Genomic DNA, 16,632 nt, shown 5'->3' on the forward strand with positions numbered 1-16,632 from the left:
TTGTACCTTTTGACCACATTTACCCAATTCCCCCACCTTCCACCGCCCTTAAATTTCAAAATAGACTCTAGAAACTCTCAGCAGAGATAAGAACAATTTGGGGAGTTTCACAAAGTTTATGTGGTAAACTATAGGTTTGGCAGGAATGTACAATGATTTAAGAGCCAAATGTCCCCCTCCCGCCACATACACAGGCTGCAGGTTTAGGACCAACTTGGAGAAGCAGGTTATGTTTTCTTCGCAAGGATGAGCTTTCTAACTACTATTAGTGATGTTGTGAGAGACAGAGATTATTTGTTAGGACTGTTATAAGTAAGAGCTGCATGTTCAGCAGAGTCAGCGGAGACCAAACTTGGATGTTTGCAAGAATCACATGGTAAGTTTATAAAAATTTCAGGTACCAAGGTCTCAGTCCTGGAGATTCTAAGTGCATAGGTATGAGGTGGAGCATGATCAGCTGTTTGCTCTTGATGTTTTTTTCTTTTTTTGCACTTTAGACTGTTCAGGTAATTGTGATAATTGACGAAGTTTGGGACATAGAAGTTTAGGGACTTAGGCCAGCTCAGTGGTTCCCAACCAGGGATGGTTTTGTCTTCCGGGGAACACTTGACAATGTCTGGCATCCAGTCATTAGAGGCCAAGGATGCTTCCAAGCATCCTGTAAAGCATAGAATAGCCCCCTACAATGCAGAGTTGTGGGCCCAAAACATCAATGTGCTGAAGTTGGGATTACCCTGGGCTACTCTTTATATGGTCCTTTCTAACTCTGAGATTCTAGGATTCAAACAATTAGCAAGGCCATCTGTACTATTTTTATGTATAGACAACCCACCTTTTGGAGAGGGCGCTTGTGTTGTTCTAAATTGTATATACTTTGTTCCACGTACTACAAGTATATGCCCACCACATGAGGTACCTGTCACTCTTTGGCCTTCACTTAAGGCTCTCACTATGTCTAAGTTAAATGAATCATAATAATAGATTTTGCAAATATTCGCAGCACAGATTTACAGCTAGGTGGGAAGAGAGCATTAGACATGAAGTACTCAAAACAGAGCTAAGATTTTAAAGTTCCCAAAAATGAATAAACTGTTATATCCATTTGCATGTACTGATTTCATCAGTGCTAGTAAAATTGTCAGGAGGAATAAAGGGAACATTTGGGGGACTTTCCCTCTCTCCACTTTCCTCATGCCACCAGTGGCTTCATGTTTTTTCTCCTTTTGCCTGACAGCAAAATCAGCACTTTGGAAGGGGCCTGAAAATATATATTCTCATTAAGAAATTAATGAAGCTTCCAGGACAGAAAGCTTTGTGTTCTTGTGTTGGAATGGAGACTTGGCTTCTAACGTTTGCTGAATGGAGGCATCACAGATTAGTAGAATGATATGGCTTTGCTCACATGCCTCATTCAAGGTTCAAGTCTCAGGTCTGCCACTTAATGGTTGTAGGTCACAAGAAAGTCACTGAAGCTCTCTGGCACTGAGTGTCCTCACCAGGACACTGAAGATAGTAACATCTAGATGGCAGTGTGTGGTGAGGGTTGGGTAATATCTGTAATGAATCGGTATGAGATAAGCTCCAAGAGGACAGAATTTGTGTCTGTGTGTCCTCATTCACTGCTTATTTCATCACTAGAAGAGTCTCTGACCCATGGTAAGAGTTCAAGAGATACCTGTTGATTGAATATATGAAATAGTAACCATTATCGCTATAAGTCTGCTCTAAGCCAAGTGGGCCTATAGTATTTCCTTCACTCACAGGCAAGTGGAGCTGGTTTCGTGAGCCTGGTTTTGTGGGATCGCTAATCTTCCACTCTTTCTAACCATTCCAGGGCAAAGAAGGAGCCTTCATGGTACGAGATTCCAGGACTCCAGGAACGTACACCGTGTCTGTTTTCACCAAGGCCATCGTAAGGTATGGTGCTAAGCAGGCGGGTGAGGAGGGCGGTACACACAGCAACGTCAGGCAGTGCAAGAGGCAGAGGGGTCCCTGGGAATCACCGGTCTGTTTGCCCTGGCCCCTCTGAGAAAAAAAAAAAAGGCCAGAGAGATTAAGGACATAACTGAAGTCACTTAGCTGGAAAGTGACATAGCTAGGACTGAATGCCAGGTTCTCTTCCCAGTTAGCATCCCTGAGTGCAGAGCTCTAAAGAATTAAACTATCTGGCCCTGTATCTGATGAGTTTGTAATTAATTACATAGAATAATAAAAAGACACTTCTGACTAAAAATGAGAAGATATGAATTCTAGTTCTGGCTTTGCTAATAAAGCTACCTACCATTTGCTGAGTCACGATGTGCCAGAGCTTTACAGACCATGTCTAATCCTAATAAGCCCCAAAGCAGGTGTTTCTCTGCTTCTTTCACACAGAAGAAACTGAGACTCAAAGAGCCTCTGGCACGTCCCTGAAGCCATGCGGCTGAAGCCATTCCCGCTCCGGCCAGCGGGCAGGACCCCACGCGTCTGCCCCGCTCCCCACTGCAGTTTCCTTCTCTATAAAATGTCCCAGAGCCTATCTAGGTCTCAAGTTCTCTTCTAATTAGAAACTTCATAAGAACTAAGCAATTTGGCAATGCCCAAAGTCCAGGAAGGATTAAGAGAAGAGAGGAAAAGTGATTATTGAGGGATCCCCGGGGAGTACTTGTTGGAGGACGAAGGGTGTGCGCGAGAGCAGGGCTGGACCATGTTGAAGAGGAAGAGTTCTGTCCTGGGGTGGGAAAGAACACAGTGCCCGTGACAGAGGGGCTGTGCCTCCGCCCTGCACAGGGGACAGTGGCCAGAGTGACCCGCAACTCCATAAGGTAGGATGGAGGAGTAAGAAATAAAGCTGTTTTGGGGTTCCCCAAGACCAGCCCCGTGTTCGGTCATTCACTGGGAAGACACATGGGACTCGGCATATAGCTGTACTCCAGGCTGAGGTTTATTACAGTGAAAGGATACGGAGCAAAACCAGCAAGGAGAAAAGGCACATGGGCAAAACGCAGAGGAAATCAAAGGCAAGCTTCCAAGAGGCCTCTCCCAGTGGAGTCACACTGGACATGCTTAATTCCTCCTGGAACAAGTTGCGACAACAGGGGTGAGGTGGCATCTACCAGGGAAACTCTTGAGAGACTCTGCTCAAGGTTTTCATCAGGGGCTGGCCACGTAGGCAGCCTCTGCCTAGCACATAGCAAAATTACAGACTCCCAGAAGAAAAGCAGGCATTGAGCATAAACCACATTGTTTATACAAACAATCTGAGCACAGGGAGCCACCCTTATTGGTTAGAAAATGGTGAGAACCCTCCCAAAATCCAAGTTCTCAGATGGCAGCCAAGGGCCAACCTCGAAGCAGTCCTTTCTAAGGACAGGAGTCAGGGCTGCTATGTTAACTCTTTGTAAAAGGAAAACTCAAATAAGTATAAAGAGGCCCGAGATACTTCCTTAATATACACTGATAATTAGTTAAATCCAGAGAGCAGGGAAGGCAAACACGTAGCACATATGAGACTATTCCCCATTTCATGGTTTTAGAAGAAACATCACATCAATGACTCTAATTGGGTACAGATATAGCCTCAGAGTCCTTAATACAACACCTTGGGCCAACCTGTCAAGACTGACACAGGTTGAAATATATCTGCCGTCCTCATGAGAGGGTAAAAAACAAAGCTAATAGGAATCTGATACCAGATTGACGTTTTTATGTCTAAACATTGCTTCTCAATAATCACTGCATTTATGTTTCATTCGTTTAAGTGAGAACAACCCCTGTATAAAGCACTATCACATCAAAGAAACGAATGACAATCCCAAGCGATACTATGTGGCTGAAAAGTATGTGTTTGATTCCATCCCTCTCCTCATCAATTATCACCAACACAACGGAGGAGGTGAGTTCTAAGGGACAAGATGGGAGCCTCACACAGGAAATTGGAGAAAAGTGACACACGCCCCACCTGGTTTCTTCATGTCAGACAAGCTGACCTTAAATAATAACTAAATAGACAAATAGAAGAGGATGACAAATATTTGATTATATTAAATATTTTCTATTAGCAATTTCGCTGTTTGAAAATGTGAGATTTCACCACCTGCCCACCTGAGATTATGACTTCTCAGAGAGGGTGTAATCTCAGTGATTGGGCTGTGAGATTTGTTTTCCAGAATAAAAGCAGCGTTTTCATTGGGTTATATTTTTTCCCAGGTGATTTAACTTGAACAGTTGCTACAGTAAAGTTCTAACAATAGCCTTTTGCTTTTGAATCAACCCAGGCCTGGTCACTCGACTCCGCTATCCGGTTTGTTCCTGGAGGCAGAAGGCCCCGGTCACAGCAGGGCTGAGATACGGTGAGCAGTGCATTCAGGAATGTTATAAATTTGCACTAAAACTCATGTCTCTAAAGGCCTGGGGCAAATCTGAGTGGACTTTTCATGAAACTCTTCCTCACAGTTAAAATGACCATTAGAACAGGTACACTGTGTATCTGGAGGTGGATGGTGTGTACAAATGAACAGTTACAGTATGTGTGAGTAAGAGAGGTATATCTAAGCCAAATCAGTGTCCACTGGTTTTAGTTAAGAGTTCGTCAATGAAGTGTTTATTGAGCACTTACTTTGTACAAAGCACTCTACTAAATGCTGTTAGCACTATATTCCCACTTATCCTCTAGAACTTCTGTATCATCTAGTTTGTTGAATATGGGTCCACTGCAAGAGCTGTAAGCTAGGAACATCCAGAAGTGTTTGTTTGCATAACACAGTTCTAATGTTTTTTAAATGCTTTTAGGCAAGGTATGCATCTCTAGTGCCACAGGCCCTATTCCTTCTTCTCCTATGAAACTATCATCACCCACTTGTAATTATTTGCCTGGAACCCAAAGGCAATGGGTTTGCATCCCCTGGTCCAAACTGTGCCTGTTGAGAAGGCTGTGTGATTTTTATTTGGTGTCTCCCAGACTGGTGGTTCTCAAACTTCAGTGTGCATCAAAGTCATCCAGGATGTTTTTTAACAGTGTTGACTACTGGACCCACCCCAACACTTACCCAAACTATGCCTGATGGTGGCAGTTGCATTTTAAATGAGTGCCCTAGGTGATTTTGACACAAGTGGTCAGAGGGTAATATTTTACTTGCCATGGGCTCTCATCCCTAACCAGCACCATATCTGGCACACAGTAGGTACTCAGTAGTTTTCTGTTGAGTCTCTGCCTCAAAGAGGTAAAAACCAAGCTGTTTGTGGTACTCAACCAAATATCAGGAAAGGAAAATGCCTCTTTAGCCTCCTTAGAAAAATAATTCTCATAACTAGAATCTTAGTGTGTCTATGCTGGATGGGAACTCAGAGATTATCTTATGAACCCACTCATTTTGTCAATGTGAAAATGGAGATTCAGAGCCGTTTTATTTATTTATTGAACATTTATCGAGAGCTGCCATGTGCCAGACACTGTGCTGGCTGATACCTCTGTACTGGTCCTCTTGGACTCCACCTCCATGCTCCTACCCCTGCTAAGCTAGCAGAATGCCATGTACACAGTGGGAGCTCTCGATGGATAAATGAATGAGTGAATGGTCTGCTCATATGAAATTTGCTCTGTATGAAAAATGACAACAAAAAATTTTCAATCAGATGCAGAAAATGGTTGGGACCTTACAAGAACCTTTTCATTTACTTTCTTTAATATTTTGATTAATGCCACCCTCCTTCCTCTTTCCATGTACTCTCCTCCGCATACATTTTTCATGGTTTTAAATGCATATCGTTTGGAGAAAAGATAATAATTTTATCTCTCTGTGATATTTCCAAATCTAGGGCTTATCTCGTATGCCATCTCTGGGTTATATTAACAATAGGCTAACCTTCTACATAGGGTATACGATCTCCTGGTATCCTTCTACCTTGTATCTACTGCTTGCCAACCCCAAAAAACCCTCTCTCTCACCTCAGGGAAATGGGTGATTGATCCCTCGGAGCTCACTTTCGTGCAGGAGATTGGCAGCGGGCAATTCGGGTTGGTGCATCTTGGCTACTGGCTCAACAAGGACAAGGTGGCCATCAAAACCATTCAGGAAGGAGCTATGTCAGAAGAGGACTTCATAGAGGAGGCTGAAGTCATGATGTGAGTGCCCAGAACAAGGGTATGAACGATGCCTCGGGGAGGGTATCCTGCGCCATGCTCTTTCATACTACTCTGATGCTAAGTCATGCCAGATCCCTCCTCAAATCCAGCAATGGCTCCCTGAGGTGTGGAGAATAAAATCATACTCCTCACATGGTCTACAAGACCTGTCACGGTCTGGCCCTGCCCGCTCCCCAATCTCACATCCTGCCCATCTCTCCTTGGGCTCACGATGTGCCAGATACACTGGCCTCCACTCATCCTCACCCGTACCAGCTGACTCCCTGCCATCCTTTAGGTCTCAGCTAAAATGACGGATTTTTATCTGGGGGTGGGGGGAGGAATGCATTTTGAGGAGACTGAGTTTGGACTATCTCACCCCTTGCCTTCTTCTTCCAGGAAACTCTCTCACCCCAAACTGGTCCAGCTGTATGGGGTGTGCCTGGAGCAGGCCCCCATCTGCCTGGTGTTTGAGTTCATGGAGCACGGCTGCCTGTCAGATTACCTGCGCAGCCAGCGGGGGCTCTTTGCGTCAGAGACCCTGCTGGGCATGTGCCTGGACGTGTGTGAGGGCATGGCCTACCTGGAAGAGGCGTGTGTCATCCACAGAGACCTGGTAGGAGGGCGCGGGACAGCCACTGAAATGCGGAGCTACCGAGACTGGGAATGCATTAGTCAAGAACTGGTCGCAGTCTATCTCCCTCTCCCTCCCAGCTTCTTCCTTCCTGCACGCACTTTGGGATTTTCCTCGTGGGAAAATGTCCCAGGAGGACTCAGATCACAGCCCCGCCTCTAACTTTTTCCCTCTCAGATGTAGTTTACATTTTCCCTAAATGAAAGTAACAGCCTCTTCTTCTTCACCTCTCTGTGCCTCTGTTTCCTCCTGGGAAAATGAGAATAGACAAGCAGTTTTCCTCAAAGTGTTATCCAAGCATTTACCAGAATCACACTGGGGAGATCCTAAAACCATCCTCAGAATCTCTGGGCTTTAGGGCTCAGAAATATTCATTTTAACATGTCCCCTATGAGATCGTAGGCACATTAAAATTTGAGACTTGCCAGAGTCTTTTATTACTAGGGGCTTTTCTAATAAAACATTCTATGATACTAATTAGGGACCAGGTACTCTCCCTATCAAAAAATAGTAAGACGATTAGCAACCTCAAAACATTCTTATTTTAGTCAAATGGGCAACAGTTTCTTCCTATCATCCCTAATGTTAACATTTTTTTTTTTTTGATCGCATCAGGTTGCATTAGAGCATATCACTGGTTAGACAACACCATAGATTTCTCCTCTAATTAGGGTCCCGGGAATGAATAAAAGACGAAACTTACTCACCCTGATAAAGGATCTTACACATTCAGCTTTCTAGCTAAGTTCCATCTGGTGCTTGTGAAGTTTAATTAATGTTTGTAAAGCTCCTCAATGCCCTCGTACAACAGCACATGGAAAAGCAAAGGACGGTGATTATAGGCGACACCTTAATTACTGATTACAGTTTCATTCTCCTTTCTGTTGGCTTGTCTCCTCTCCAGGCTGCCCGAAATTGTTTAGTGGGAGAAAACCAAGTCATCAAGGTGTCTGACTTTGGGATGACAAGGTAAGAAGGGATGTGGTGCTGGTACAGTCTCAAGAATGGGACTCAGGCCCCCAGAACATTTGGACATTCTCTCTCCGCTCTCTCCTAAGGTTCGTCCTTGATGATCAGTACACCAGTTCCACAGGCACCAAATTCCCAGTGAAGTGGGCATCCCCAGAAGTCTTCTCTTTCAGTCGCTATAGCAGCAAGTCGGATGTGTGGTCATTTGGTGAGTGTCGTTCCGGCCCCACACGCACATGATCTGGGACTGTGGGCCATCTGCAGGGCCAGCTCTACGTCCCCTGATCTCTAGAGGGTGAGGAGCCCCACTGGTGGTGTGTGTGTAATAACAGCTCTGAAAAGTGTGAAGGGTTCCTCATTACCGTTTTTGTTCTTGGAGACCTTTGAAATGGCAGTGTGTAAAAATGCGAGTGGGAACTTAGGATTCTGGTGACAACTGCTGTGAGACCAAAAGCTAGAGTTGTCGGGAGATTAGAATGTAAGTTTCTTGAGGCCAGGGACCATATTTTGTCCAATATTATATTCCCATACTTCATCTTCAATAAGTATTTACTCATTCATTCAGCAGCAATTTATTGAGCATCTACTATATGCCAAGGGCTAGTCTAGGTGCTCATAATATAGTGGTGGATAGGGTAGGAAAGACTCCCGTTCTCTTGGAGCTAAATTTTAGGGGAGACAGATAACAATTATATAAACAAGCTAATAGATATGTCTATAAGATAAGTCAGATAGTGATAAGTGCTATGCATAAAACAAAACAGTAATGGGATAGTGACTGGGACAGAGGGAGGGTCTGTTTTAAATAGTATGATCTAGGAAAGCCTCACTAAGGAGGTGACTCTTGAGCAGAGACCTGAATGATGAGAGAACGCTGTGCCCATTTGAAGATCCAGGAAACAGCAGCCCTGACAGAGGAACCAGCATGTGCAAAATGTTGGTGTGCCCAAAGAGAAGGGGGACACCGTCTTATTGGGAGAGCAGTAGGCGATGAAGTAAGCAGGCCATGATGAGGAATTAGAAGTTCTAACAAATGCAAGTGGGCATGAATGAAGGGCCAAACGAATGATGTTGTTGTGGCAGGAAGCACTAGTCTTGCTGGATTTTTCGTGGCATCCTAAGATCACCTCTCTGATTCAGATTATAAGAAGAATCATGCTTTGGACAGGAACAGATTGGAGTTTGACTTTGCCATTCTGTATGAAGAGAGGGTTTGCCAAGTGTATTGACTAATAGTAGAAACTAGGGAGAAGCTGACTAATTAAATCTCTTAGGAGAAGAACTAGTTTTAAAGTCTTTTCTAATGTTTTCGAATATCCCTTTCCAACACCCAAGCAGTTTGTTTACTTTGAGTCCTCCTGAATGGTTCCTTAAAACAGTCCCCCTATTCAACAGGCCTGGCTATGACTTTACTGGCCAAATTTAAGTTTCAGAATGAACTTGGAAGAAATAAAGCTGCACTAGAGCAACCTCAGAAGATTCTCCTTTCCCCAGTGCATATAACTAGGAAGGGTAAGGTTGACACGTGGACAGTCTCTGCAGGTGTTACAGCTGGTCACATTGCACCAAGCCAGGGGACCCATAAAGAGATGTTTGCTGCTGTGACCACTTTGGCACATTTGCCTACAAATTCTAAATAGGGTTTTTTCTGCCATAGATTGTCAACCTGGAAATTTTCTGCTGCATGTTATAATTAGATAGTTGAACTAATGTCCATTCCTGCCTAGGATATGTCAACTAGAGTGTCCAAAGATGAGACTGACTGATAGAAGCAGAGTAGAAAGAGAGAGAAAACCGAGGTGGCAATTCTAAGAAACAGAATCTGGATGAACCGAGAGCTCGATGCCTTCCTCAAGGCCACTGAACTTTGTCATGTAGTTTGAGGTTTTGCCCTAATTAGTTGTGCTATTTTGAGTGAGTCAAGTAATCTCTGTGGGCCTTACGTAGTTTCTCATCAGTCCATTACAAGGTTGTCTTGGAAGCAGTTGTTTTCAAACAAGCTTTGAGCAGCGGAGACTCCCATTTTCCAAAGAAATCTCACTAGAAATCCTGGCATCTTGGGGGTACTAACCAGTCTTATTTAGTTAGATTCTGAATTTCTAAAACTTCTGAGGCACCTCCGAGGATCTGATCCAGTGGTCTGGGCTTGGGGCCCAGGACCTACTATTTTAACAAACTTCTGAGGTCATATTTATTCAGACGTTTTGGAGATCATACTTTGCAAAATTCTGCCTTAAGGTTCTCTGGAATATGCTTGGAAAACCACTGGGTTAGGTGATCGGCAAATTCTCTTCTCACTCTGACATCCTATGACTGTATTAGCACACAATAAAGCTAGCTGTGACATCTGTACTTCGTGCAGAAGAGGAAAAGAGATTAAATCAGAGGTCAAAAATGGGAAACCTAAAAATGTGTTTTGCTTGGTCCACATAGTATTTTTAAATCCAATTGAGTTTGTATTTTAAAACTCTCTATTTGTGACCTCTTTTTCAAAATGAGAAGATGTGGCAGTCCCGAGCCCTTGTTGCCATGTACCCAACATTGGCTGGAGCTAAATCACAGCTGTCTCCTTAAGACAGAATTTTTTATCTCCAGTTTTCACAGTCCTCACAGTCCTCACCAGTCCCTGTTATGACACCTCTCATCTTCTCCATTCATTTACATCACTTGTAGATGTTTGAGTTTATGTCCTTGCAAGTTTTAGTGGTAGCATTTGAGTTACATATAACGAAGGGCTGAGCTTGAACATTCTCCACCACTAGAAAAGTTGAGAAATCTGTTCTTTAGAAATAGTACCAGCCTAATACACCTAATACATCTTCATGCCAGGGAGCCTGCGATTCCTAGATGTAGGTTTGTTTGTTGGCTATTTGTGAACTTCATCATTAGCTGTGCTGCACTTACCATTGCTCATAGGTGTGCTCATGTGGGAAGTCTTCAGCGAAGGCAAAATCCCATATGAAAACCGAAGCAACTCAGAGGTGGTGGAAGACATCACTACTGGATTTCGGTTATACAAGCCCCGGCTGGCCTCCTCACACATCTACCAGATCATGAATCATTGCTGGAAAGAGGTCAGTAAAGGAAAGGTCATTATAATCTACAACGTCATGGTCTCCCCCCTTCCCTAGAAAAAGGAACCTTTGTAAAGAATGAGGCAGAAGCAATGACTAAAAGAGAATAGCAAGAAAGTAACCTTGAGCATCTATTAACTAGAGAGGTTCTCCACCCCTAAAAGAGCTGGCAGTGACCTTAAACATCATTTGATTTGCTGCACAATGTCGAAGCCATCAAAATGTTGTCAGAGGGAAAGGCGGGGGGATGAAGCCTATGTTAATACATCAATTTTCTGAGGAAAAAAAATGTGTGTAGCATCATAAAACCATTGAATGTACTTCTGGGGATCAGAAGTTCACTCGTGCTGTGGAAATAGTAAAATGACTTAAAAAGTTCATTTTATTCATTCAGCAGTTTAGAATGAGATGCCAATTACTCTGCACCCTCCCAGACGTCTCAGTTATCCCCATGCTTGGGTTGCAGGCTATGCCTTGTGCTGCATCAGCATGCGTCTTAGATGTCTTCTGGTGAGTTAGGAAATTCTGAATTTAAACCACAGCTGAATGTTGCTGAAATAGGGAGTTAATACAAATTCAGATCATCGAAGGGTAACAAGGTAGAACTGGAGAAGTATCGAATTCTTCAGTTTCGTCTCAGCTTTGCCATTTCTTAATCATTAATCTTGGACAGTTCTCTATCTAAACCTCCTCTTTCTTACTGGTTAGAGAAATAAATAATGTTTGATTTGTAAGTTCATAAATCTTAAGTTCATAGATCATTCATAATCAAAAACAAAGAAACAATAAAGACATAAACAAGGGCACTTAATCTAGTCCATTTTACAAGAATTAAATCCTATAATAATTATGATGGCTGACATTTATTTAGCACTTCTTCTTTTTTCACTTTTATTGATTTTTTTTAATTAATAGACTTTATTGTTTAGAAGTTTTAGGTTTACAGACAAATTGAGCAAGTAGTACAGATTTCCCATATACCTTTCTCCTCTATTAATAACTTTTTGCATTAGTGTGGAACATTCGTTGCCATTAATCAACCACAATTGATACCTTAATATTTACTGAAGTCCATAGTTTACGTTAGGGTTTATTCTTTGTGTTGTACAGTTCTGAGTTTTGACAAATATATATATCATATTTCTACCATTATAGTATCATACAGAATAGTTTCACTGCCATAAAATCCACTGTTCTTCACCTATATATCCTTTCCTCTCTGCTCCCTGAATCCTTAGCAACTATTGACCTCTTTATTGTCCAAGTTTTGCCTTTTCTAGAATGTCATATAGTTAATATTATATGGTATATAACCTCTTCGGATTAGATTCTTTCACTTAACAATATGCATTTAAGATTCTTCCATGTGTTTTCGTGGCTTGATAGTTAATTTTTTTTATCACCAAATGGTATGGCATTGTCTGGATGTACCGAGTCTGCAGAGGCTATGGCTATTGATTTCTTCTTTGCATTGGAACTGGCTAGGACACACAAATACAAAGAACTCAGAATCTTTTCTTCCCTCTCTAGAAACCAGAAGACCGGCCACCTTTCTCCAGACTCTTGAGTCAACTGGGTGAAATCGCAGAATCGGGACTTTAGCAGAGACTCAGCTGCAGATCCTCAGTGGGGGCAGGAAGTCCTCCCTCCATAGAGCATTAAAAGCTGCCACCAGCCCAGGACTCCCCAGAGGACGCTGGCCTGTGGCGCCGTCCCTGAGCTGCCATGGAGGCAGCACCCTGACAGAAGCTGGCCCTGGGCCACAGGCAGGAGGCTCAGCCAATGAACTGGGAGCGAGGCCAGAGCAGCGGCGATGTCTCTTCCCTCCCTCCAGCCTCTTATCTTGCATGGTGCATAAACCTCAATCTGACAGCTTTCAGGCAACATTTCTCGCACTTCTTAGAGAAAGGGAGAAATGGGGTAGGACCCTGGATTATTATTATTTTAAACATGGATATAAAATTCATAGTCAAAAGACTTTTTATGTCACCTGACGACACAGAATCCCAGGATATGGGCAGAGGAACAAAGAGCATGACTCTTTTTCAAGGAGAACTGTGAGTTAAGGACAAAAAGAGTAAGCTCTGCCATGATGCTGTCAGCCACAGCTTCCTGCCATAGAGGATGATGGAACAGCTGCTCACATCAGAGGCCGGATATTCTGAGAAACAGCTTTATGAGGTTTTACTCAGAGTACACTGCCACCTCTCTCCTTGAAGGGAGCACGATGGACTCAGGTGAATAATTTCGATCCCACAGTTGGAGAGTTAGGTATCTGGTGTCCAGGCAGAAAGAGGGCTTCTGATGATAGGGAACCAACTGGTACAAAGGCCTTAGGCTGTTACCACTCCGATGTGTTAAGCCAGGCAGGTGACTGTGCCTTCCCTTCTGCACAGACTGCTTCCGGAGGCATCCTAGGAGGAAGTGGTTCCTTCTGAACACCGACTCTCAGGACTGTCATCACTTCCACCCCTTCCAGGAATCAGTCCCCTCTCTGCACTCTGTCACCCTCATCAACAGAGGGCAGCATCGTGTTGGGCAGTGTAGCCTTGCAGAGAAATTGTAACTTGTTTAAGCCCTAGAGATTTGCAACCGTAAGGCTGAGACTTTAAGTCTCCCAGAATTGGGGGAGAAGAACAAAAGGTGTGTTCTTGCTCAAACAATCTGCATGGAAACTGAGTCAGGCACTGAGTGGGATGCTCCTAAGATGCACAAGGATGCCTACTGTTCACTGAGCACTTAAATATTCAAAGTGAATATTTGCTGAGCTTACCCTGCATGCACATCAACCCCGTGAGATAGTATTTTTACTCCCATTTTACAGATAGTAAAACAGAGGCTTTAAAAATCCAGGACACCTCCCAGAAGTGACAGAGCTAGGCAGTATAGAGCTGGATTCTAGCCCACAGCTACCTGACTCCAGTTCGCTTTCTTTATTCCTGTTCAACATTGCCTTTTACTGAAAATGAAAGGGATTGCAGAGGAGAGAAGCACAGCAGAGGGGAAAGGCAGAGAAAACCAACAAAGACATCAACAAAGCATCACCAGCAAGTAATACTGATCCCACACAGACGACTGTGGTTGGCACTGTAGCACTCCAGCTTGGAGTAAGATCTTCTCTTTACTAATCTGTAGCCTCCCCTTTGTCAGAGTTAATAAGTTTGAGCTCACTCAGTTAATTAACCCTTTGATTCACCCAACCCACCAGAGTCATCATGTCTCATGAAGGATTTATAGGAGAGCTTCAAAGCAGCTTGGAAAGATTCTCCTGCAGAAGTATAAATGCTTCCTTTAATTATCATTCCAACTTTGAGCTGGCTGCAGTCTTCTTGGACACTTGGTGGGGAAGAGTACTCCCTGATGTAAGAGAGAGTTAATTTTCCCACAGTGTTCAGATAAAACTCTAGGAGCGATTATTGGATGCCATTGCAATCATCTTTTTCTAAATCATGTGATATTTTGACCAGCCGGAGAGTCAGATGCATAACTTTTAGCTGTAATTATTGTGAAACTGGGAGCCTCAAGACAGAACTCAGAAGATGATCTTATTCAACTTATCCAAAATCATCCCTGTGTATTTTCTGGCATTTTGTAATTCTCTTCTGGAAACTTCAACTACAGATTTCTGAAACATCCAGCCTAGAGGGAAAACATCAGAATTGATTAATTTCTGTGGTCTGGTTTAGAAAAATCTCTCTTGCATGGTATTATCTTGTCTAAGCTCAGATTCACTGGGGCCTTAACTGAATTCATGTCGATAATTTACCTCCCAATGTCCTATCCTGCAAAATGGGCTTCCCGCCCGTTTCCCCCCACCCCTCACATTTTGAAAACGGTGCCATGTGGTCACAGGGAATTCCCTTATAGAAGGTTTCAATTCCAGATACATTTTGTAGATTTTGCCTTTTGTACCTTTTGAGACTATGTATTTATATATGCATAGACTGAATATTTATTAGTGTACAGTCATTGCTAGTGTTCACAATTAAAATGTTACAAATATCTCACCCTTTGTAAAGCACACAAAGTTAAAGATTGGGCCCAGCAAATAAAGTTGTACATTTTAGTAACTATGGTGTGTATGATCTGAGTTCCATATTTATCCAAATGTCGAACAACAAACATTTTCCTTAAATAAAAGTGGTTACATGGTTTCATGTCCCACAGACAAGTAAAGACTCTATGTCGCTCAACATTTGTTTTTATGTTTTTATGTTTTTATGTGCTGAGTGCTACAGAAACAAAGATTTAAAAAAGGCACAGTCTTTACGTTTAAGAAACTCCAGGTGTGGTTGGGAAGGCGGGCATATAAACAAGAATAATATCAGGGGAAACTTCTTAGAACCTTGCTGGTCACAGTGTGGTCCCTGGACCAGCAATAGCAGCACGGCCAGCTGGTGAGAAATACATATTCTCCAGCTTTACCTTGAGACCCGCCGAACAATAATCTACATTTTAACAAGATCCATAGATGAACATATGCAGATTAAATTTTGGGAAGCTCTGTCACAGAGGATATGTCTGACTCAGTTTTGAAGATGAGTTTTAGATTTTTTTTTTTAAGGCAAGAAGTTGTCAGAAATAAGATAAATAGTTTCCAGGTAGAGGGATAGAGGAAATAGAATGAATTGGGAAGCTATTATTAGTTTACTATTGCTGAGCGTAAGTTGATAGAAGGGGTAGTAGACAAATTGAAAGTGAGCCTAGAAATATAGGCAAGGACCATGTTTAAAAAGATGTTTTTTAAAAGATTGATATTCTACCTATAGATAGAAAAAACTATCATTGAGCAAGGAGAGAAGGTCAAATTTGTGTTTAAAAATATATTCTGGCAGCAGCAGGGTGAGTGGATTTGAGAGCGGCAAAGCTGGCGGAGGAGAAACCAGTTTGGAGGTGATCCTTGCCTTGCTCCGAGAACCAGATTATTGTCCATGCTCACTCACTATCATCTGCTACGTGGGTGACACATTGAAATTGTAATTCGGAATTCTTCAGTCACAGTTGGACAGAAATGAATAGCTATTCTCCTCCCCCTTAAAAACCCTGTGAAATAAAAGCTGTGTTTTTATAGTATTGGTGTGTCGAGCTCTCCTTGTACCTTTCAGTTTACCAAATGCCCATGTCCACAGCAGGAGCCAGTTTGTGCACCAGAGAACCGTTAGGCACAGGTGACAAAGCCTCTGGCTTCCATATAGTCCTTTGTGGGACTCATCTCCGGGCTTCACTTCCACTGGAAAATGATTCACATGGGAAACTTCTACAGGGGATTAGACGAACTAGTCTGCTTCTCAGAGCATTTATCCTACAGATCCGACTCTCTCTGGAATCTTCCAGCATTCTGAGGTCCACCCCTCTGAGGAAGAGGCAGAACATACTCCATTCAGCAATACGGACTCTGTGTGTGTGTGTGTGTGTGTGTGTGTGTGTGTGTGTGTGTGTGTGCGCACATGCATGTGCGCACGCACATGCATGTGTGTTCGATGACTGTGATTCTCCCCAAGTGATGTATAGTTGACTTGAGAAATAACAGAACCATACAGATACTGTTAGAAGGAGTTATAGAGATCCTTTCACCTGCTATTGCTTGTCACTGTGTTAGGTGCATTAAGATGAACAAGGTATTTTATCAGTTAGGGACCAAACATGTCGCACTCACATTAAGACGATTCAAGCAGGGCTTGTTTACAAAAGAATTATTTAAAACGGTGTGGGCCAGGTTTAGGAGAACCATAGGAATTGGTATAGAGGAAAATAATAGCCTCTGAAGCAGTTACCACCCTAGGCCTGAAGGGCGAGGAAGGGGAGTGGTCATTTGAATACGGGAGCAGAGAATCACCTGGAGAATGTCCCTT

General features: G+C 43.0%; 1 protein-coding gene across 1 annotated transcript in view; it reads left to right on the forward strand.

Moving 5' to 3' along the window:
* Window positions 1-14,260, forward strand: part of ITK (IL2 inducible T cell kinase) — a 50,599-nt gene extending 36,339 nt beyond the window's left edge. The window contains exons 9-17 of the mRNA XM_006906459.1: window positions 1,835-1,917; window positions 3,741-3,874; window positions 4,257-4,331; window positions 5,932-6,103; window positions 6,503-6,719; window positions 7,642-7,706; window positions 7,796-7,914; window positions 10,623-10,780; window positions 12,311-14,260. Coding sequence (XP_006906521.1) covers window positions 1,835-1,917; window positions 3,741-3,874; window positions 4,257-4,331; window positions 5,932-6,103; window positions 6,503-6,719; window positions 7,642-7,706; window positions 7,796-7,914; window positions 10,623-10,780; window positions 12,311-12,382 — 1,095 coding nt within the window. The 3' untranslated portion in view covers window positions 12,383-14,260. The remainder of the gene's footprint in view (window positions 1-1,834; window positions 1,918-3,740; window positions 3,875-4,256; window positions 4,332-5,931; window positions 6,104-6,502; window positions 6,720-7,641; window positions 7,707-7,795; window positions 7,915-10,622; window positions 10,781-12,310) is intronic.
* The last annotated feature ends 2,372 nt before the right edge of the window (window positions 14,261-16,632 follow it).

The sequence above is a fragment of the Pteropus alecto genome, unplaced genomic scaffold, assembly GCF_000325575.1.
Source record: "Pteropus alecto unplaced genomic scaffold, ASM32557v1 scaffold40, whole genome shotgun sequence".
In the NCBI taxonomy this organism is placed as follows: Eukaryota; Metazoa; Chordata; class Mammalia; order Chiroptera; family Pteropodidae; genus Pteropus; species Pteropus alecto.